The 23,367-nt window shown below is 44.3% G+C and overlaps 1 protein-coding gene across 1 annotated transcript in view; it reads right to left on the bottom strand.

The window, feature by feature from the left end:
• Window positions 1–10,214: 10,214 nt before the first annotated feature.
• The window catches only part of Rmnd1 (required for meiotic nuclear division 1 homolog), a 31,731-nt gene continuing 18,578 nt past the window's right edge, over window positions 10,215–23,367 (bottom strand). The window contains exons 7-12 of the mRNA XM_057761537.1: window positions 22,684–22,790; window positions 21,342–21,406; window positions 19,962–20,038; window positions 17,181–17,301; window positions 11,101–11,217; window positions 10,215–10,738 (exon numbers count right to left, since the gene is read on the bottom strand). Coding sequence (XP_057617520.1) covers window positions 10,706–10,738; window positions 11,101–11,217; window positions 17,181–17,301; window positions 19,962–20,038; window positions 21,342–21,406; window positions 22,684–22,790 — 520 coding nt within the window. The 3' untranslated portion in view covers window positions 10,215–10,705. The remainder of the gene's footprint in view (window positions 10,739–11,100; window positions 11,218–17,180; window positions 17,302–19,961; window positions 20,039–21,341; window positions 21,407–22,683; window positions 22,791–23,367) is intronic.

Below are 23,367 nucleotides of genomic sequence, written 5' to 3'. Positions count from 1 at the left end.
GAGTTCTCTGTGAAGGTGGACTGATTAAGGAACATCTTGGTGTTTGCTGAGACAGTCTCAAAAGTTATGCAGTTTTTGGCTAGCCTGGACCTTGCCACAATCTTCCTCTTCCTATGCAGTGCTAGGATTATAGGGGTGCACCACATATCACCATCTTTGAGGACCTTGTGTAGTTTTAACAGTATCGTTCCTAAGGCATGTGGTGCTGAGGGCATGCATCCTCATGCCTTCAGGAGCTGCTGCTGAGAATGTGCTGTCTAGAGCATCCTTGTCTCCTTAGAGCCTGGCTGCTTTGCTGCTAGTTCTCAAGGCATGGGCAGGCCGACTTGACTTCTGCCAAGTGAGCAACTTACTTTGTATTTCAGTCCCCATCATGGGTATTGGTAGGTTGACTAAGAGGCTGTGTGGGCTCTGCTTTCTCCCAGCTTGTCTAAGGATGCCTTTGTATGGAAGGGCTGGGGAAACAGCGGCCCTTCTCTAGAGCCGTGCTGAGGGCACCTATCATACCTCTGGTTGACAGAAAAGCCACACCTGCTCTATGTTGAATAATAAGTTGTCAGTTTTATTACCAATTGTTTTTGTATTTTGAAAATCTAGCAAATTGGGAGTTCAAAGAAAACAGTGCTAACAATCTGAGTGGATTCATTCCAAAAAGATGAGTAAATGCCCTGTGAAGCCTTGTATTGATTGGTTTGTCTTCTGTTGAGGGACTTTCACAAAAGTAGGCATTTCTTGTATGTTTTGAAGAAGATAGTTCCAGTGTGACAAAATTATAACAGTTCTGAAGTTACCTTTAACCCCCAATTTCCATGAAAGTTTTGTTTGCGCTCAGGTTGAATGTGGAATTTCCTTTAAGCCTTTGCGAGAAAGTTAGCAGGAAGATCTTGGTCATAAATGTGATCAGAATCCAATGCTGTCTTTGGCTAGATTTTATGAAGGATGTCCTGTTGAGTAACCTTAAATTAGGACAATGGTGTGCTTTTATATGGATTTCAGAGTGTGTATGTGGTATACCATGGCCTCTGGTGTTCTAAGACAGGGTCTTCTGTGTAGCTCTGAATGGCCGGGAACTCACTATATAGACCATACTGGCCTTGAACTCACAGATCCATCTGCCTCTGCCTCCTCCTGTGCTAGGATTACAAGGCATGTGATAGCATGCCTGCCTCATACCCTCTTTATATAATGAGCTTAACAGAAGTAAGAAAAGGTGCATTTTAGCAAACTGGCACATCCCTGTAATCTCAGCTATCAGATGGTTGAGGCAGCAGGATTGCTATGAGTTTGAGGCCAGTCAGTTACAGAGTGAGACCCAATCTTAAAGCAAAAACCTGACAAACCCCACAAACAAAGCAGGTGAAAAACCAATTTATTTAGAAGACTGTCGTATTTATTTCATTGGCTATATCATACGAGTTTTAAATACTGGTTCGTGGTTGGTTGTTACAGGTCACAGTCCCCAGAGATGAATTCCTTATGCTTCAGTGAGTTACTGTGGTCAAGGGCATGTAAATCTGAGAATTCACTATGATGCTGATGAATGCCTTCTAAAATACTGTGTGTATAGGCGTGAGGGTGTGTGCTGTAGCCCAAGTGTGGAGGTCAGAGGAATACTTTGGGTCCATCCACGTTTGCATGGGTTCTAGGGATCAAACTCAGGTCATTAGGTTTGCACAGCAGACTCTGACCTGCTGAGCCACATTTTAAATTGTATGTGTGGTAGACGCTGGGAACTGAGTCGTCCTTTACAAGAGCAGTTTGCACTCTTAACCTCTGAGCCATCTTTCTAGCCCTTTTTGTTATTTTTTAAAGAAAGATCTCTTGTGCCTAAGCTGGCTGTGTTCCCTGGAATTTTGGATTCTTCTGCCTTTATTTTCCCAGTGCCAGAATTAAAAGTGTATGTATCTGTGAAATTGATTGGGCTGCTTTACATTTATTTCATAATGCCAACCAAAATTGGGACCACAGTATGAGGAAACACTGAATTTTTTTTCCTGCTATAATCAACCCCAACATTAAGACAGTAAGGCATGTATATCTCACATAGTTTGTGGGTTACAGGTATCAGGGAGTAGTGGAACTGAGAGGCTGGGCCAGGGTCATCCGGAAATTCCAGTCAAGTTCTTATAGCTACTGGATCTGCTTCCAAGGTAGTTCACTGTTTTGGCAGTAGTTGGTTGCAGCCTCCAGTTCTTTGTTGGATTGCTAAGTGTCCTTATCCCTGGCATGGATGGCTTCCCCCAGAGCCTCCACACACAGTCATGTGTGCTTCCTCCTAGTGGCAGTGCACAGCACAGGTCTAGGCTGACAGGAGGAGGGGAGAAGCTGTTCCTCCTCCTCAGTCCGCCGCCGAGGAGGCTGTAGCTGGCTCAGATCTGTAGCTGGCTCAGTTTAGTGTTTTTCCAGTTCCTAGACGAATTAGGATGGAATCAGAAACCTAGCTAGAGTCAATCTGAGTAGTTCGTTGATGAAGTCAGTTTTTCTTTTCTGGTAAGGGCATCTGGTTTCTCTGCTCAGCCTTAACTGTATGAAAGGAGGCTCAAGGAAGGTAAGGGGTTATTCAACCTAAGGCCTGAGTCAGTGTTTGAGAAGTAAAATTTTCTCTGAGCTTTATCATGAATAATCTGTTGGCTGATGAGAAAATTGGTAATTGCTTTTTAATCTTTCTTTTTTTTTTTTTTTTTTTTTTTGGTTTTTCGAGACAGGGTTTCTCTGTGGTTTTGGAGCCTGTCCTGGAACTAGCTCTTGTAGACCAGGCTGGTCTCGAACTCACAGAGATCCGCCTGCCTCTGCCTCCCAAGTGCTGGGATTAAAGGCGTGCGCCACCACCGCCCGGCTTTAATCTTTCTTAAAGAATTTATAGTGTAGATATGTTGTCTAGTCTCCCAATTTGCAGACCTGTGATAATGTTGTTTAGCTTTGTGTGTTTATATAACCTCTGCATAAATAACACATAGTTATTTACGTGTATGTGTGTGTTTGCATGAGTTTATATGTACCACATGGATGTCTGGTGCTTCTGTAGAAAGAGGGCATTGGATTGGGTGCTGGAAACTTGTACCACTGAGCCATCTCTCCCATCATTGTAGATATTAAAGACCTTCTTTTTAATTATGTATATATGTGTACGTTTTAGTTACTTTCCTGTGGCTGTGATAAATACTATGACCAGAACCAGCTTAAGAAAGGAAGTTTATTTTGTTGTGTGGCTTCAGGGGTAGAGTCAGTCCATGATGACAGGAGAGGCTTAGCGGCAGCAGGAGGAGAACTGGAAGCTGAGAAGTTGCATTTCAGCCACACACTGAAGCAGAGAAAGCAAGCTGAAGGGGAGGGATGCTGCACACTCAACACCTGCACCTGCCACATGCTTCTGCTTCATCTAGCAAGACTCCTACCCTGAAGGAGTCCAAACTTTCCCAAACAGCACTACCAGTGTGCTCAGCTGATGAATTGCATCATGGGGGAACACCACCATAGTATGTGTGTTTGGCTGTACACATGTGCAGGTGCCTTCAGTCCACAAGAGGATGAAGTATGAAGAAAACTACAGTATTTTGTGTTGTGAAATTATTTATTGGGACTGGGAATTGCATCTAGTGCCTTTTTGTGTGTGCTAGGCAAGTGTTTGCTACTGAAGAAGTAAGCCCCTAGCCCTTTTACTTTTTATTTTGAGATGGGGTCTTGGTAAGTTACTCATGTTGACTTTCAGCTTGGCACTACTCCAGTCTTAGGTAGTTGGGATTCCATCACATGATTTAGGTTACCATCCCAGCTTGCTGTGAAATTTTTATGGAAACCCTTTTATTTATTTATTTATTTATTCATTCATTCATTCATTTATTTATTTGGGAGACAATGTCTCATCATTTAACTCCTGGCTGTCTCCGCTTCCCATGTGCTGTGATTAAAGGAGTGGACCACCATGCCCATTGGGAACTCTTAGACTATTCTAAATAATAGATAGGACACTGTAGATTATTTTAGACTTGCACTATTACAGGTGGAAGATGACACACTTTTCTCTTAAAACATTTGCTTAAGCCGGGCGGTGGTGGCGCACGCCTTTAATCCCAGCACTCGGGAGGCAGAGGCAGGCGGATCTCTGTAAGTTCGAGGCCAGCCTGGTCTACAAAGGGAGTTCCAGGACAGGCTCCAAAGCTACAGAGAAACCCTGTCTCGAAAAACCAAAAAAAAAAAAAAAAAAAAAACATTTGCTTAACCTTTTTTTCTCCATTATAATGAGATGGTCTCACTTGGTAGCCTGTTCTGGCCTGGGACTTCCTGTATGGTCGTATCCTTGTTCTAGAGTATTGGGATTACTGTTATGGACTGCCTTACCTTGGCAACCTCTGTGGTTCCTTTTCCTACTTAATAGTTTGTTTGTGGTCTGGTTCAGGTTGTCTGAGCTGGTATTGATTGCCAGAGGTGACCTTGAACTTTGAGACTACTGATCCCCCTGCTTCCACCACCCAAGTGCTTGAATTACAGGTGTGCACCAGCACCACTCCCAGTTTATGGAGTGCGGGAGAGCTAACCCAGGCCTTCCTCTGTGCTAGACAAACACTCCACTTACCAGTGGAGAGAAGTCTCCACTCCTACATGTTGGTTTATTTTACATGTATTTTTATTTTTTAACCTTTACCTCACTGTAAGCTTGAGTGAGTTCTGAACTGGTGCTTATCTACTTTTGTAGTTGAAGGATTAAAGCTTGGGGGGGGGGGGGCTAATATTTTTCTTACTAGCACTGAGTAGAGAAGTGATTGTTGTAGAAAACGTCTAGGTATGGGTGTGTGTGTGTGTAACGGTTAGCTCTGTACTAAAGGTGCAGTGGGGAGGACACAATGAGAGAATGTACTCTACACATGCGCTGTGGTAGACTAGGTGAAGTTGGTATGGAAACTAACTTTTGAGTTTTGAGAAGAAGTGTACAAAAAGTAGTTTTAGTTGGATGATACCTACCTTGAATTGTTTTCCTTTATTGGTGATACGTTGCCATAAGTTACTTGTTTTTCTAGAATGTTTATTTCTTTAGATGTGTGTGGTACAGTCTAGTAGCTAAGTCACACCTGGTACAGGAGACAGCAGCACGCCCACCAGAGAACATTTCTACCGCAGCAGAATTCCGCTTTTGGATGGTGCTGCTGTGAGGTCGTTGTGTGGCTTACCTGTGTTTTCATGTTACGTGTTGCGTTGGGAATAGAACAAAGGACCTGTTGTGGGAGGAGTGGTGGTTGGTGTTCATGAACAGTGGAGCCAGTATTTTACATCGCGGTTAAGGGGCTAGGCTTTGGGGTTGTGGGGATGACTCAGTGGGTAAAGTGCTGTGCAAGCATGAGGGCTTGGGGAACCCCAACACCACCTACAAGTTGTAAGCTGCACTGCTGATGCATCACTGGCCGGCCAGCCACTCTAGCCTAAATAAAGTAACACTCTGAAAAAGGCAGAGGGTTGGTCAGATGGCTCCACAGGTAAAGGTGCTTGCTGAGCAAGCCTACTGAGCTGAGTTCAATTCCTGGAGCCCATGTAAAAGTGGAAGAAGATCACTGGCCCCACAGAGTTGTCTCTGATCTCCTCTATGTGTGTGCTGTTGCAAGGCACGTGCACACACACAATAGAAAGGTGGTGATGACTCCTAACCTCTGGCTTCAAGTATACAGAAACACTCGGGCACAGGGGCACAGGGAGGAAAGGCTTTGCAGTTGGATCTGGTCTGAAATTGTGCTACATCTAACATATTGTTTGATCCCTTAACCTCCATTTTTACTCCCAATAGGGATAAATTTATTAGGCTTGTGTAATGTATAATGTAAGGGGTGCTTATGTAGCATTGTATCTCAGTAAATGGTGGTGTTTGTTAATATACCAATGAAATAGATAACTTCTATGTAAATAACTCCAAATTATACATACAATAAAGTTGCTTTTTCTTTCCGTGTGCAGTCCTGTTAATTTCGACACTATATATGTATAATAACTGCTTAAGATTCCGGACAGGTCTTTCACATCAAGTCTCCATTGGTTTCCTCTGTTGGCTGTACTGTAGTTTTGCATTTCCCTGCATTTTATGTAAATAGAATTGTAAAAAATTGTAGCCATCTCAGAGTGCCTGCTTTAATTTGGCTAAATAAAGTGAGAAACATTGTTGGTGGAGCTGAGGGGCTGCGTCCTGCCACCCGGTTAGCTTTACCCAGAATAATTACACGGAAACTGTATTCTTTTGAACACTGCCTGGCCCATTAGTTCCAGCCTCTTATTGGCTAGCTCTTACATATTGATCTAACTCATTTCTAATATTCTGTATAGCACCATGAGCTGGCTTACCAGGAAAGATCTTAACCTGCATCTGTCTGGAGTGGGAGAATCATGGCGACTGACTGACTTGGCTTTTTTCTCCCAGCATTCTGTTCTGTTTACTCCACCCACCTAAGGGTTGGCCTATCAAATGGGCCTAGGCAGTTTCTTTATTAATTAACCAATGAAAGCAACAGATTAGAAAGAAATCACTCCCACATCAAAACACATTCAAGTTAGAACTAAATTTTGAGGAAAAGAGGTGGGTGGTTTCATGTACCTTAGGCTAGTCTCAGACTTATATACCCCATGAGGTCTTTAACTTTAAAACATTTATTTTCATTGTGTGTATGAATGTTTTCATACATACATACATACATACATACATACATACACCTCCAATGTGTACTTGGTGCTCAGAGGCCAGAGAGGGTGCTATATCCCCTGGATCCATCTCTTGCCCCATTGAGCTTTTGTTAGTCTTTCTTCATTTCCAAGTGTTGGGACTATAGGCTTGTAAAACCTTTTTTTCTGGGGCTGGAGAGCTGCCTTAGAGGTTAAGAGTGCTGGCTACTCTTCAGAGGTCATGAGTTCAATTCCAACAACCACATGATGCCTCAACCGTCTATAATGAGATCTGGTGCTCTCTTCTGGTGTGTAGACACACATGCAGGCAGAATACTGCATAACTAAATCTGAGGAAAAAAACCCACTTTGGCACACACTCAGTAGTTGGAAATTGATTTTTCTAATTTCTTCCTAGAGATTGAACCTGGAGAGAGGTACCCAGTACCCCTGTAGGCGGTGGTTGGGAAATGGGTGACTTCACCAGTCACCCCGGGTGGAGAGGAAGATAAAGGGAGAGGCATAGCCAACCTTGTGGCCAGAGAACCAAGTCCACCCCGTGTGAAGCCTCAGCTCCCAGGTTTTGCCACCAAGATAATAGGTTTTCTGTATCCCATAATAGGTTTCTCCACTGACACAGTAAGCCAGAGCAAGCCAATTTTTGTTTTGTTTTTCTGTTTTTTGAGGTAGGGTTTCTCTGTGGCTTTGGAGCCTGTCCTGGAACTAGCTCTTGTAGACCAGGCTGGCCTCGAACTCCCAGAGATCCGCCTGCCCCTGCCTCCCAAGTGCTGGGATTAAAGGCGTGCGCCACCACCGCCCGGCCAGAGCAAGCCAAATTTAAAAGTAAAGAACAGGTTTATTTGAGCTAAGCAACTCCTGGGTGAGTTCTCCAGCCCCAAACTAAAGCAGGGAGCTTATATAGCCTGTAGGTGAGGGGTGGTGACATGTCTGCCACAAGCTGGGTTTGTGCCCAAGTATGGGCAAAAGCTGGAATGCTTGAGTGGGGTCTTGGACTGCAGGCAACATCGGGAGATGATGAACTGGGTTTTTTGGTGCCTTCCTTTTGTTCAGAGATTCTCTGAGAGAGTGCTGTTTGTAGAGAGACAGGAATGGGGCTTTGTGGATCAAGTAGGAATGAGCTGGAGGTTCCAACCAAACAGGCTTATGTGAATGAATGTTTTACCTGTGTGTATGTATGTGCACCATGTGTGCATGGTGCCCTTTATGGTCAGAAGAGTATTGGCTGGATCTGAAGTTGTGTCCTCTGCAAGAGCAACAAGTGCTTTTAACTGCTGGCCATTTTTTTTTCCAGCCATATAGATTTAAATTGGATGTGTATGATAACATAAGGGTTTTGCATGCATGTGTACCAAATGTGTGCCTGGTGCCCCAGAACAGTCTTGGGATGCTCTGGAACTGGAATTATGGGTGGTTCTGGGTTGACTTGCAGGTACTGGGAGCTGACCTGAGGTCCTTGGTGAGCAACAAGAGCTCTTAACTGCTGAGCCATCTCTTCAGGCCCCTGTGGTCCCTTCTATTTGAGAGAGGGTCTGGTAGCCCAGGTGATAATCTTGAACTCTTCTGCTTCTGCTTCCCAAGTGCTGGGATTACAGGTATAGACCACTGTTTCCTGCTAAAGTACTATTGTAGTTACTCAAGTCCCACTTGACTCAATATTTTATTTTTTTCAAGACAGGGTCTCACTATGTAGCTTTGGCTGTCTTGGACCTCGCTGTGTAGACCAGGCTGGCCTCAAAGATCCACCTGTCTCTGCCTCTTAGAGTACAGGGATATGTGTGCCACTAAGCCTGGCTATGACTCAGGTTTTTAAATGATGAAATTTACAGGAAAATTATCAACGTTTTCAACTTAGTTATTTGTCTTGTTTTCTAAGAGTTTCCTGTAGCTCAGGCTGGTCTTGAACTCATGAAGGTAGGCAGAATGATTTGAGCTTCTGCCTCTATCTAAGTGCTGAGATTATAGGCATTAGTACAGGGCTGTTTGATGCATTCCTGTAGCATGTGCTATGCAAGCACTCTGCATTGCTTTATCCTCAGCCCGACAATCCAGGTTTTGACTTTCAGATTTCCTTGAGGATGCGGGTGAGCTCTAGTCTGATTCTCCTGAGTGAACTGCAGCTCCCAGTTGGTGATCACATCTGTTAACTTGCACTGTTGGGAAACTGTGCATCTTATATTTTCCACCTGTTGGTTTTTTTGGGGGCGGGGGTTAGAATACTAGTAAATTGAGAAGCATCTCTACTTGCTCTGATAATGTTGGTTTGTGACAGCAGCCATTGATGGTAGAAGAGGTGGCATAGCCATGGCTCTGTAGCATTGTACCAGAGTTGAACTGAAAGGTAATTTCCACCCAGCATCAGCGGAAAGGGGAGGTCTGAAAGTGGGGGTGGGGTCAGTTCTTGCCTGACTTGCACAGTCTCGGTCAGAAAGTGACTGCTCCTGGGAAACCTTCACTCCTAGAAAAATCCAGGATGGTGGGCCATGCTATGCAGAGAGGATCCTAATAGGCTTAAACAGGAGACATTAGATGCATAATTTTCTTGTGCCTGGATGACCAGAACCCAGCGCACATGGCTTTAGTTCAAGATGAGTCCTGGGGCAGGCAGGAGTGGCAATGGGGATGGAAGCACTTGGCTGGTGTTTCTTAGGTTGTGCCCTCTGTAAGCCTTCAGCTGATAAACGCCACCCAGCCTGACCTCTCTCTACCCTTTATTAGCAATGTTTTAAAAATTTTTTACTGTATAAACAGATTCCAAGTCTCTTGTATGGAAGCAAAGTTAAAAGTTATTAAATTTTCCTGTTTTAAGTTGTTTTAAAATTCAAACGGTGACATCTAAGCCGGTCCAGTCAATTTTTAGTTCCTGTCCCCAAAGTGGTTTCCTCTAGCCTTCTTGCCGGTAGGCTTTGCAGAGAGGGGTGTCTCTCGGGCTCCATGGTATCTTGGAGTTGAGAGTCATATAAGAGAATTTGTAGTAGTTCTGAATTGGATGAAGAGTGACCAGTAGAGACAGTGCTGTGTGGTTGCCGGGTGCAATACTGGGGCAGGGAATGAAAATGGGATGTAATAACTTAATAAGTGTCCATCATGATCCACTGAAATACAGGAAAACTATTCAAATCTGTATTTGTTTGGCTACTGCTTTTTGTATTACGTGTCCCCCATAAACCTTTATCCTAATAAATGTTTGTGAAAATCTGTGTTTGGTTTTTTTTTTTTTCCGCAACATTTATAAATACGTTAAATTTTGTCAGGCACTATAGTTTTACTAGCTTCAGTAATGCACCTGTTATCCACTGGAATTTGATGTTACCGTTTTTGGAAATGCATCTCTTTTTGGGGGGTGGGGTGAGACAGGGTTTCTCTGTAGCTTTGGAGCCTGTCCTGGAACTTGCTCTGTGGACCAGGCTGGCCTTGAATTTAGAGATTTACCTGCCCCTGCCTCCTGAGTGCTGGCTTGATTGTTTTGAGTTTTATGTTTGTGGTTGAGTGGTGCATGAGTCACACACATAATAAGGTGCGTAGGAAGATTGGCGTACCTGATGTTAGACTACAAAGGGTTGACTAGTGAAATGCAGTGTGCCTATGAACACTCAAATTAGGCCACTAAAACTGCTGGAACATTTCCTTTATGAACTTTCAGTATGTTGACCCAAACATATTTGTCATTTTTATTCAGGTAACAATATATTTTAGAGCTGCAGAAGGTCATTGTGACATTTGTTTATTTTATCTTGAGTCAGCCCTGCTATGTTATCGCTGGCTTCAAGCTCTGGGCAGTTCTCTGCCTCTGCTTTCCAAGTGCAGAGATTGGTGTCCCCCAGTCGGCTCCCCTCGTAGCTGGGTTCCTATGCAGCACAAGGTCTGTTGGGGAACTCATCTTCCTGTTTCAGCTTTCAGTGTGCTGGAATTACAGGTGTGTCCTGTGCCCACTGACAGTTGATTTAAAGTTTAAATACCTGTTACATAAGTCACCCAATAGTGAATGCTGGTTTGTTTTGTTTGTAGGATTTGAATTGTCTCTTCCAGTGATGTTCTCATTGTCACAAGATCAGAAAAACACTCTTCCCAGTTCAAACATTACCTTAGAGAAACAGAAAGCAAGAGTTACTATACTAATTCCATGGTGAAACAACTAAATTTCATCCTAAGGTTTTTCCCGTGGCTTACAAATCCCTGGTGTTGTGCACTGTGTCAAGCTGACAGAATTAATAAAAACAGCAGCTGCAGCTGTGGTGACCTCCCAAGGCTGCTGTGATGGGAAGTGTCCCTGGAGGAAGCACTCCTTTGTCAAATGGCAAGCTGCGGGTCTGAGGAAGGCAGGTGATCTGATATTAGGCTGTACATGATAAATTTACAGCCAAAACTAGCGAATGCTGTCTGTAAAATATGGGAGCACATCAGAGCATTTGCCAAATTGGCATTTGAAAGAAGCCAGCTGCTGACCTCGATGGTGATGAGGATGACGATCATCCACTCCAGGCGGAGTGCCCTCTTCTCGTTCAGGTGATTCCGCATTAGGTCTGTTAGCTCCATGCAGTGCTGAAGCTTTTCATTCATGACCTGCAAGAAAATCTTACTGTCATGCTTTTATATTTAAAAACAGAGTTAGATATACATGGTTTATTAAATTCTTGCTGCTTAGTCCTCAAAGACAAGCAGTGTTTAGTGGCTCCATCTGGAAACATTTGCAGTGAAATTTTGTTACTGTGTATGTTTCTGAATGTATACATGTGCAGGTTCCTGCAGGGGCCAGAAGGGCCAAGAACCCCTCAGAGCTTGCATTAAGCATTTGTGACCTACATGGGTGCTGAGCTCTTAACTCTGGCAGTAACTCAGCAGTCAACCACCAAGCCATGTCCAGGCCTTACTGGTTCTGTAACCTAGGTGGCCTGCAGTCCTGCTCCGCCTCCAGAGCCCCATTATTCCGTGAGCCATGTCTGTGTAAGTGCAGTTCTGGGGTAGTTAGATCCACTGGTCCCTTTCTATTGTAGCTTCAAAGAAACAAAATGTGTAGGAAGTCCTTCTGTCTATGTGTTGCTTCCATTGGTTAATAAAGGAACTCCTTTGGACCTATAGCAGAGCTATAGGGGAACAGCTGTGGGAGGGAACCTAAATGGAATTCTGGGAAAAAGAAGGGCGGAGTCAGGAGACACTATGGAGCCACAGCCAGGGTTAGACATATTGGAACTTTGCTGGTAGGCCACAACCTTGTGATGATACACAGATTAATAGAAGTGGGTTAAATTAAGATGTAAGAGCTAGCCAATGAGAAGCTAGAGCGAATGGGCCAAGCAGTGATTTAATTAATATAGTTTCTGTGTGGTTATTTTGGAACTAAGCTAGTCAGGTGGCCAGGACGAACAAGTTGGCCCTACAAAAAAACATTGGCATACTAATCCTTTTAAGGCCTATGGAGGTTTTAAACTTTCTTAAAGATTTTTTTTTTCTTTCGGTTTTTCGAGACAGGGTTTCTCTGTGGTTTTGGAGCCTGTCCTGGAACTAGCTCTGGTAGACCAGGCTGGTCTCGAACTCACAGAGATCCGCCTGCCTCTGCCTCCCAAGTGCTGGGATTAAAGGCGTGCGCCACCACCGCCCAGCAAAGATTTATTAAGCATACAATGTACTGCAAGGCACCAGGTCTCATTACAGATGGTTGTGAGCCACCATGTGGTTGCTGGGAATTGAACTCGGGACCTCTGGAAGAGCAGCCAGTGCTCTTAACCTCTGAGCCATCTCTCCAGCCCCCAACTTTTTTTTTTTTTTTAAAAGATTTGCTTAACTTTTATGTGCATTGTTGTTTTGCCTACATGTATGTCTGTGTGAGGGTGTTGGATCCCTGGAACTGGAGTTACAGACAGTTGTAAGCTGCCTTGATGGCTGCTGGGAATTGAACCCAGGTCTTCTGGAAGAGCAGCCAGAGAGTGCTCTTAACCACTGAGCCATCTCTCCAGCCCCTTATGGAAGGTTTTGTTTTGTCTTTTTGGTTTGTTTTTTGAGACAGAGTTTCTCTGTATAACAGCCCCAGCTGTCCTGAAACTCCCTATGTAGACTGTAGACCAGGCTGGCCTTGAACAGAGGTCCACCTGCCTCTGCCTCCCAAGTGCTGGGATTAGTGCGCCACCACTGCCCAGCTCCTGATGGAAGTTTTAAAGATAGGGTTTCCTAATATTTTGTTAGGGAAACTCGAAACTTTGTTAAGCGTGCAGAGACTACTCTGGCGCAAGTGTAGTCTCTGCTCACACAGTTCTAGTTGTGTACGGAAGTAAGCGAGCACAAAGGGACCTCTCTGCTGAAGACATGTGGTATGTATAACCTGAAACTCACCACTGGAAGGCACCACTACTCGCTGAACTGGCAAAGGGTCTGGGTTCTAACACCTTGGACAGACTGGTTGGAGTGGGTGTGGATGAGTGTCACAGTCCTGAATGTCGGTACCAGCAGTTACACACCCATTTAGTACTTGTACATTTCTTGGAAAGCTGTAAAACTGCAGAACATTATACTGGTGCAGGTTTGGCCAGTATTGTCTAGGTGTGAGTGGAAACGTCATACTCAGGGTTCTACAAGGGCATTCCAATGCTTCACTAGTGAGGGACAACTCAAATTTCTGGCTGATAGGCCCACCTTGTAGTTTCTAATCTGTAAGTACCTAGGCACTGTGTTCCTTTTTTGTCCTTTCCGTCTACTGATTGCTTAGTCTTGGCCTCTAATATGTTCATCTTTAAGCTTATTTCTCTCTTCAAACTGCTGACAGACCTCCATTTCAGTTGTGACCAAAGAACGGAAAACATGTTGCCTCCCAACTATTGCTTACAAAGAAACAAACAAAAAACCCGAAAACAATTTGTGCAGTGTTCAAGTCTCCTGGGCTCAGCAACGAGTGTTGATAGCTCCTGCAAAGGACAACCGAGGCTGTTCCCCAGTACTCCTGCCAGGCAACTAGCTCACAAGTCCAGTTCTAGGGGTCTGATGCCCTCTTCTGGACTCCGGGCACCTGCATGCATGTATTGCAAAAAGCTTATGAAGACATACTCAATAAATCTTAAGGAACTTTCCTGGTGGTGAATAACATTAAATCTTAGTTTCTGGAGCAAAAGCGCCTGAGTTTAGGCCAGCATGGTCTACATACCAAGTTCTAGGATACTTAGATTTTGTCTTTAAAAAAGTCTGATGACTAAAACGTTTTTTTAGTTCAGATCTGGATTAACCCAAGCATTTGGTACAGGCCAAAGCAGTTTCAAAATCAGGAGAATATAATTTGTTTCCTTTTGAAATTTAAATGCCTGTGTTTATTCTACAAACACAGTAGCAGATGCCAAGGAGTCTACACACTAGTGGGGAGTAACAGTTGGCTTGGGGATGCCTAAGCATGTCAGTGTGGAGGGCCTGAGGGAGACACATGAAGGGAAATGTGGCTAGAGGAGTATGGTGAAAATGACCACCAGAGTGGAGGTCAGGAAAACACGGTGGTGTGGTGCAGGCAGTGCCCTGAGCTCATGGCTCTTTCCTGATCAATTTCATCAAGCTTGAGTGAGGACACGCTGATTCTAAGAGGAAGAGACACCTATGTCTTGGCGGCAGTTATATTACTCAAAGTTACCACACGGAGAGAGACATCAAGAGAGGTAAATTGGAGTATTTTAAATTTTACAATTACAGCTGCACCTAAAAACCATGGGAGATTTATTTCCAAATTAATGGAGACAATTTACATTACACCTCCATTCTAAGTATCAGATTCTAACGACACTATCCACAGAACTACATTTCCATGGCCACAGCTCACTACCATTCCTTTGCAGTGTGTTACCCCCACCTGCCTGGGCTTAGGGACTCAGTGTCGTATTCTTCCTTTTGAGACAGGGTCATGTAACCCAGGCTGGCTTCCAATTCACTATGATGACCTAGAACTCTTGACCAGCTGTCGCCATAAGTGCTGAGATTACAGGTGTGCTCCGCGGTTCCTGCTGTATAATCAGTGCTGGAGCTGGAACAGAGCTCCTCTCACCAACTGAGCTACATCTCCAGCAGCGGAAGTAGTTTGTCCTCTTCACCCTATAGGGCATTTGTTTTCCTAGAAATTCCTAGAGTTTCATTTTTTTAGATTCATTTATTTTATGCATATGAATGTGTACCTCCCGAGTGCCTGGGAGTTACTGATGGTCACGTGGCACCATGCGGGTGGGGTGTGGATGATGTAGGCCGCTGTACAAACCAGGCTTCTAAAACTCTCAAAACCATCCTGACAGGTGACTTCTAAGCTACCATCTAGATGTTCCTGACCTGGTGCTCTTGGAGTATGGGTGGGCCTCTGATTTATTTTCAACAGAACACTGCACAAATGACCAGCTGTCCAGGTCGTAGGCTGTAAGATACGGCCTCCTGTCTTGTTCGCTCTAGGTCTCTAAGCATGCGTGTGTTAAGTCAGTAGATGCTCTGTACAGAAGCTCCTGTGGAAAGAATCTGAGACCTTAGTCCAACAGCCTTGAGGGACTGAGCCTAGCAACCACCACACAAATAGACAGGACATGAATCCTCCCAGCAGTCCTCAGAGATGCCTGTAGCCTGGAGAGAGGCCCCACCCATAAAACTCGGAGAAAGAGCTGCTTTTAGCTGCTAGTTTTGGGGAAACTTAGTGCATAGCAGCAGTTAGCCAGTGCTGGAGAGGCCTCGTTTGTGTAGAGCTTTGGCACCCCTCACATCCTCATCTTCAGCTTGGGCACTACTACCCATCAGGAAAGCCGGACTTCTTCATCTGCCCAGACAGCCCAGGCTATCAGATGTCTCAGACATCTGGTTCTCACACTACATTGAGTTCTACTACAACAACTCCTTCAGCACCAAGCCGGCTAAGGCATCTACTTTTCTGCATTAGAAGAACGACATGAGTGACAGATTGTGGACACCTTTGATGGGATTTTTATGCAAAGAACAAGTGTCTGGGTTGGAGAAAAAGATATATTCTAGAACTACATAGCATTCAATGACTTGTAGAGGATTTTTTGAAATTATGTCATTTACTTGATATGGTGTCTGAGACGTGACTGAAGTAGTATTGAAAAGAATGTAGACCAGGAAACAAAAGAAATGGAGACTTTAGAAGCTGTTTGAAAGAAAGAATGGAAGTTAAAAAAAAAAAAAAAGTAACTTTGAGGCCAGTAAGATGGCTCAGTGGATAGAGGTGCTTGCTGCTAAGCCTGACGACCTAGTTCAATCCCTAGACCTTACATGGTGAAAGGAAAGAACCGAGTCCTGAGAGTTGCCCTGACTTCTGCACACATACCATAGCACCCATGCCCTCACCTAGCTGCCCCCACACAGAGCACATGTAGCATCAGCATTGTTCCTGGACATTGATAACCCTCAGCAGAAAGCAGGTGGTGGCTGGGGAGATGGCTCAGCTGATAAGGTACTTGTAATGCAAGCATGAGGACCTGATTTCAGATCACTAGCATCCACATAAACAGAGGGCCTACAGGATTTATTTTAGTTTCATCCATACTCTGCTATCAGAAGTCTGAGTTTACTTTTAAAATGTTTAATTTAAGCCGGGTGATGGTAGCACACGTTTAATCCCAGCATTCGGGAGGCAGAGGCAGGTGAATCTGTGAGGTTGAGGCCCTCCTGGTCCACAGAGAGAGTTCCAGGACAGCCAGAGCTACACTAAGAAGCTCTGTCTTGAAAAACCAAAATCTACATGGGCATATACATGAACACATGCATACACCATATACATCATACAAAGATGAAACGTTTAGCTATGTGGAAGGCTGAGGCAGGAGGATTCCCAAATTCAAGACCAGCCTGGGTAATGTAGTGAGACTTCCACCTCAAAAACAAGGAAGCATTAAGACAAAACAAAGAACACGGAAATCAGAATTGAGCCTTTGACACAGAAAACTGAGAGGTGGAGCCAGGTGTTTGTAATCCCAGGACTAGGCCTAAGGCAAAGATTGCTGTGAGTTTGAGGCCAGCCAGAGCTACAGTATGACACTTTGTATCTAAAACCCCTCTTGTAACAAATTGAGGCCAGTCTGGGCTACTGCAATAATTTGTATCTAAAAACCCCTCTTGTAACAATTCCTTATATTTTATAGTCCTTTAGGTGGTCGGGGCTGAAACTCTGTGTAGCATACACTAGTCTTGAACTCAAAAGCTATCCTGCCTCAGTCTCCTGAGAAAAAGACTCTAAACTGGCTGCAAAGAGGAAAGATGAGGGAAGTGGGAATCTAAGGAGACATGACCAGAAGTCAAATAGTATTTCTCCAAATGTAATTAAATATACTTAGCTGGAAATTTCAGTAATAAAATTGTAGCAGAGAATCCCAACTCTCTCCTTTTCTCTCTTTCTGTTTTTTCCAGACAGGGTTTCTTTTTGTAGTCTGGGCTGTCCCGGAACTCTTCTGTAGACCAGGCTGACCATGAACTCAGAGATCTACCTGACTCTGTCTCTCAAGATCTCAGATTAAAGGTATGTGCCACCACCACCACCCTGTATGTCTTTTTCCCTAAAATATACATACCTTAACTCTTCGAGTAATGCTGAGAAATTGGCAAGTCTTATCATAAAGCTCCTCCAGGTTAGCTCTGTCCCAGTAGAAGTCAGGAGTCATCAAGAAATCTGAACTCAGGTTTATACGGTGCCTTAAATAAAAAGTATAGTTTAGTCTTTCATTTATGGTGAATTAAAAATCAGTTCCTATTAAATTCCATATATTCATGCTGCAATAAGAGAACAGTTTTAAGTTCTGTTCTTCGAAAAATATTTGAGAAGTGTACACACACACACACACACACACACACACACACACACACCTGTGCATCCTCTAAAGGAAAACCAGGAAGAAATAAAAAGGCAAAGATGGGCAAACCTCACTTTTCTTTTTACCTGCAGCTTTCCCTTCCTCTCACCCTCTGGGTTCATTGGCCACCTCTATCCTTTCAGTCACTGTATAAACACAAGACAGGTGGCAGTACATGTAGGCTAGCTTGGCTAGGGACTGACCATGTAGCTCAGGCTAGCTTGGCTTTGGTAAGCCTTAGTCTCTAGTGTCCTAGGAATACTAAGGGGTGTGCTGCCACACTGGTGCTCTCTTTCAGTTTCACGTATACTGTGGTATCACAAGTATTTAATGTGGTGATGGTGGTGCACACCTTCAATCTTAGCACCCAGGGAGGCAGAGGCAGGTGGATCTAACAAACAAAAATGTAAATTCATGTTGCATAGTAAAATGCAAATAGCCATTCACTCTTTAAGATATATGTTGGAGAAGAAAGCAGAAACACAGCGGACAGCATGTTAAGACTACCAAACAACGCAAAACCCTTTGATAGGGCTACCTGTACATTTCTCCATGAACAGATATGTGTGTGCATATATCAAGAGAAATAAACATTTTTGCTATACAAATAGAATAATACTACATATATAATTTGCAACTTTTGTTTTGTATTTTGAGACAGGCTCTCGCTGTTACCTTGGCTAACCTGGACCTCAATGCATATACCAGCCTGGTCTTGTACTATCAGAGATTTGGTTCCTTCTACCTCCACAGCAATGGGATTTAAGGCACACAGCACCACATGCACAAATTTTCTTTTTTTTTTTAAGGACAAGGTCTCAGTCAAGTATGATGATGCACACTTTTAATCCCAGCACTTGGGAGGCAGAGGCTGGCAGATCCGGGGTCAAGACCAGTTCTATAGGGCAAGTTTCAGGACAGCCAAGGCTACACAGAGAAACTTTGTCTTGGAAAAAATAAAAATAAAAAAAAAAGACAAGGTCTCAAGTAGTCTACCCTGGCTATTTTTGTTGTTGTTGTTTTTGTTTTGTTGTTGTTGTTTTGTTTTCCGAGACAGGGTTTCTCTGTGGTTTTGGAGCCTGTCCTGGAACTAGCTCTTGTAGACCAGGCCAGCATCGAACTCACAGAGATCCGCCTGCCTCTGCCTCCCGAGTGCTGGGATTAAAGGCGTGCGCCACCACTGCCCAGCCGAGAATCATGAACTTCTGGTCCTTTTGCTTTCATGGTTCCCTGCAGTGTTGGGAATCAAAGTCAGGCCCTTGTGCGTGCCAGGCAGACTGCTACCAGCTGAGTGACAGCTGCAGCCCCAAGACTCAGCTCTTTACCTGACATGCTTAGCTATGACTCTTTTCACAGGTCACAAAGATTTGTGATTTACTGTTATTTATGTGCATATGTCCTTGGAGGCCAGAAGAGGGTGTTAGACCTCCTAGAGCGAGAGGTACAGCAGTTGTGCACTGTGTGATGTGGGTGCTGGGAACCAAACTCAGATCCTCTGGGAGAGCAGCAAGATTCTCAATTGCTTTCTAGTCCTATTTTTTTTAAAAGAATGATTGTGTTTGTTTATGAGGTGTGCGTGTGCATGTGTGTGTGATGGGAAGCATTAGAGGTCAGAGGAGAGCTTTGTGAGTTGTCTGTCTTTCCCGACCTTTACTTGGGTGCCTAGGATCAAACTCGGGTTTCCAGGCTTGCGACCAGCACCTCACCAATGAGCCACCTGTTTGCTCAGACTTTCTTTGCAGTAACAGAAACACTTATTGTAAAGGGTAAAACAGGGTACGGAAAGTCAGACTTAGTAGAAACTAGTCTCAAATTAGATTTATTTAGTCCTAACTTTTGAGTTTGGGCATTACAATTTGTTTATCAGATTCTGCTTGTATTGGCTAGAGAAGAGGGGGAAACAATCTCCCCTACTTCTCAGAGAACACAAGTCTGTGCGGCTCTATTGCTGGATGCTCGTAATGAATGACCATGAATGAGCATCCCCGAGTCTGAGGAACACAGACACTGGAATCCTGAACCACTCCTCTGCAGGCTGATCTAAGGGGGTGGGAAGACAGTTCTGTGGAAGACATCACAAGGAGCCTTGAACACTCATCCCACGTGCAAAGGAGGGAGCTAGATGACATGTCCAGCGGACAACAGCAACCAGGACACATCACTCCGCAAAGACAGGAAATCACCAGTTAGGAGACAGGTCTTCCTCATCTGTACCACTGCACAGTGCTAAACTCAGTAAACTAGGGAAACCTCCCAGAACAGTGATGCTCAGGGAGCAGGTGTAAAATGTCACACTCAGTATGATGTGCACTGCCCTGTTTTCCTGGGGGTCTTGGGACGTGTGGCATGTTTAATGGAGATCAGTTTCGCCCTTCTGTATTCATCAGCTTTCCCGACAGTCCTAATGGAGCCTCCCAGCTTCTCATGGGGGAGAGTTTTTCCTGCTTATAGTTAAATGTTTTCTCTTAAAGGAAATCCTTCGTTTACAAGAGGACATTGTACCTGAGGGCAAAGAGCTCACCCATTTTCTGCATAACTTCTTTATGAGACAGCTTGACTTTCTTCCCAGCCTTTAATGCCTATTTGGAAGGAAAACAAAAACAAACAAACATCCACAACGGGCCTGCATCTGTGGCTCCTGTCTAGCAGGCACACTCCTTTTCTTTGTTATTCTACGCATGCCACAGCAAACACTGACGTCTTAGGCACAGATTTTGGTACCTTGGGTGGGGAGTACTCCTGGAACAGGCAATCCTCCAGATGCTGGGGGAGGGAGCATTGCATGTTCTCAAGGGACACTTCGTCTTAGACGAATAATCTAGATAGCTGTTATCCAGATGAAATGTCCTAACTCATATCAAGATTCCAGAATTTTATACCCAGGCTGTTCATTCTATCTGCTACAGAGTCTGGATCCTGAATGGCCCCTGGAGGCTGTTCATCAAGGCTTCATCTTGGCTTGTGTTACTGGAAAGTAGTTAACACCTTTTGAGGTGAAGTTGACTGGGAAGAAGTTAGGCCATTGATTGCATGGCCTTGAAGGGGCTGCTGGGATCTTAGTCCTCCTCTCTCACCACTTCTGGCTGCTGTGAGGTAAGCAGCTTTCCCACCAGGTGCTTCTTGTCATGAGCTGCTGCCTCACCAAGGCCTAAACAATGCACCTGCCCAGCTACAAACTGATCCAAAATAACCCTTTCCTAATGAAACACTGGTTTTCCCAGGCTTGTGTTTGCAGTGAGAGAAAGCTAATGCATCCTCTTTAGTATCATGTTCCATGATAACATTCCTTGTCTCTCACTTCAAAGAAATCTGCTTTTATTCTATGTGTATTGAGTATTTGCCTACACGCATGTTTGTGCATCACAAATGCCTAATACCAGTGAACACAAGAACTGGGTATTGGATCCCCTGGAACTGGAGTTAAAAGCAGTTCTGAGCCGCCATGTGGGTGCTGGGACCCAAACACAGGTCATCTGCAAGAGCAGCCAGTGCTCTTAATCACATATCCATCTCTGCAGCCCCGATTCATTCCTTATCTCTTTATTGAAAAAGTAGGGCCTCTTTCCCAATCTTAGTCCTGTTATTCTGATGCGGTAGACATGCTGGGCCATGGTATCACCACGGGGCTACAGCTGGCCCTGTTTCTGTGTCACTGGGTCACACTGGAAATACTGTGCAGTCACAGCCAAGTCATCTGAAGTCTCCAGTAAAACACCAACGTGGACTCCCTTATCCTGACTTCATCACTTTACTATAGTTTCTGCAGCTTTTCTAGTTATCATCACTCTATGCTCAAATGGGCATATTATTGAGCAATTAGTATTTTCCCCCAAGAAGCCAATTTTTGATTTAAAAAAAAAGGCAGAGAGCTGATATAATTACCTCTGGAATTGACTGAATAGACTCAATAAATTTGTCCAGTGTTGCTTCCCAAATAGCCAGTTTCACTGGAAAAAGAAGGAAGAGGGGAATTTTCTTTACCACCACCGTCACATCTACACGGAACGCATAATGTCATGGTGCCTCTGTTGCCACTCCAGTAAGTGTCTAAGAAACAAATGTACAGATGGCCATGGCGACGCCCACCTATAACCCTAGCACCGAGGGCTTGGAGGCTGGCTTGCGATACAAAAACCATGTTTGCACTTTCTAGAACTCACAGAGATCTGCCTAACTCTGCCTCCTGAGTGCAGGAATTAGAAGCATGTGCCATCACCACCTGGCTCAATTAATTATTTTTGAGACAGGGTCTCACTATGTAGCCCCAGCTAGCCTAGAACATTCTGTGTAGACCAGGATGGCCTTGAATTCACAGAGATGAACCTGCCTTTGCCACCTGACTGCTCAGATGAAAGGTATGTGCTGGTCTTGTCCAACAATGGAATTTTTAATAATTACAAAAGAACAGAAAAAGCAAAAGTACTAAAACTTCAAAACTAAGGAGGATAAAAGACAGCGATAAAGTAAAGAAAGGGGGAGGTGAACTTCAATGTTCTGACTGTGTTGGCGGAACACAGGAGTATCTCCTATTCCAGACTTTTGCTCACATCTCAGAAATGCAGAGCTGTGGGTCACACCTAGCCCCTATGGGAAGCTCTATAGAAGAGGCAGGGGTGAGACTCCACGGCTTTTCCTATACTCCTCAGGGCTGTGAACAAATCACCAGAAGCTCAGAGGCTCCCCACAGGGTATGCACTGGCCCTGCAGCCTGATGCAGCGCATGATAAACACTTATGGAGGAGCACCTGCGGCTTAACGGGGCCATGATCTCAGTGCTGTGTCCTGCTCTCTCAGATTAGAGGCTGCTGAGTCTAACAGTCACAGAGAAGAGAGAACAAAGGCAGTGCCAGCAATAGGAAATACATTTTGAAGAAATGAAGGTTTTAATACAATTAACAAAAAATGAACAACTAGTGGATGGCAGATTTTATACATTTTTTAAAGAGAAAAATGAATATTAAGGCTGTATTGAATGTTATGAAAACAATCCGAAATCACTACCCAATCTCCCCCTCCGCTCTGGATTTTCATTACAGGGTTTCTTTGCAAAGCCTGCCTGTCCTGGAATTCACTCTGTAGACCAGGCTGGCCTCGACCTCAGCTTTGCCTGCCTCTCCCTCCCAAGTGCTGGGATTAAAGACATGCACCACCACCGCCCGGCTATCATTGCAGATGTTTAATGAAGCTGTGTAATAGGCCATCTGCACAAAGTAGACTAACTTACCTGAGAGGCAAAGAGCATTGGAGAAAGCAAATTTTTCTAGAATGGAGTCATCTAAGTCCAGCTCTGAGTTTAACTTGATTTCTCCCCTGTGCAGTTTAGACTGTCCCCTATGAAAAGAGGAGCAGCATCGTTTGAATCTTAAAAGCTGTGCACTTCTGAAAACCTGTCTTTCTAGAAGCCACTCGACAACTGTTGAGATCTTATAAACTACTTTGAACTGAGTAATTCCATTCCTACAAACTAACCTACTAAAACAATCAGATAAAGCCTGTGTACCATGAACATTTTTACTATATTTTGGAGACACAGTGTCACACTGTAGCCTAGGCTAGCTCAGACTCTTGGCGATTCTCCTGTCTTGGTTCCTAAGTGCTGGAATTACAGGTTTGAGCTACCATACCTAGCCAATAAATTGTCATTGAGCCACCATGTGGTGCTGGTAACTGAACCTGGTCCTCTGCAGGAGCAGGAAAAACAAAGACTCAATAGAAAGATATACTAGATTATTAATTCTACAGAACAAAAGAGCTAGAGCTGGTGGTCTGGGCCTGTAGCCACAGCATGGAGGAGCTGGGAGGGTCTGAAAGTACAGTGACTTCCACACTTCCTCACCTAAGAATGCCTGGCAGGCCCTCGCACCTCTCAAAGTGATTTTCCTGGATCACCTCAATACATTTCTGTCAT

The sequence above is a fragment of the Chionomys nivalis genome, chromosome 2 (assembly GCF_950005125.1).
Source record: "Chionomys nivalis chromosome 2, mChiNiv1.1, whole genome shotgun sequence".
Taxonomy (NCBI): Eukaryota; Metazoa; Chordata; class Mammalia; order Rodentia; family Cricetidae; genus Chionomys; species Chionomys nivalis.
This window is presented reverse-complemented; position numbering and strand designations above follow the sequence as displayed.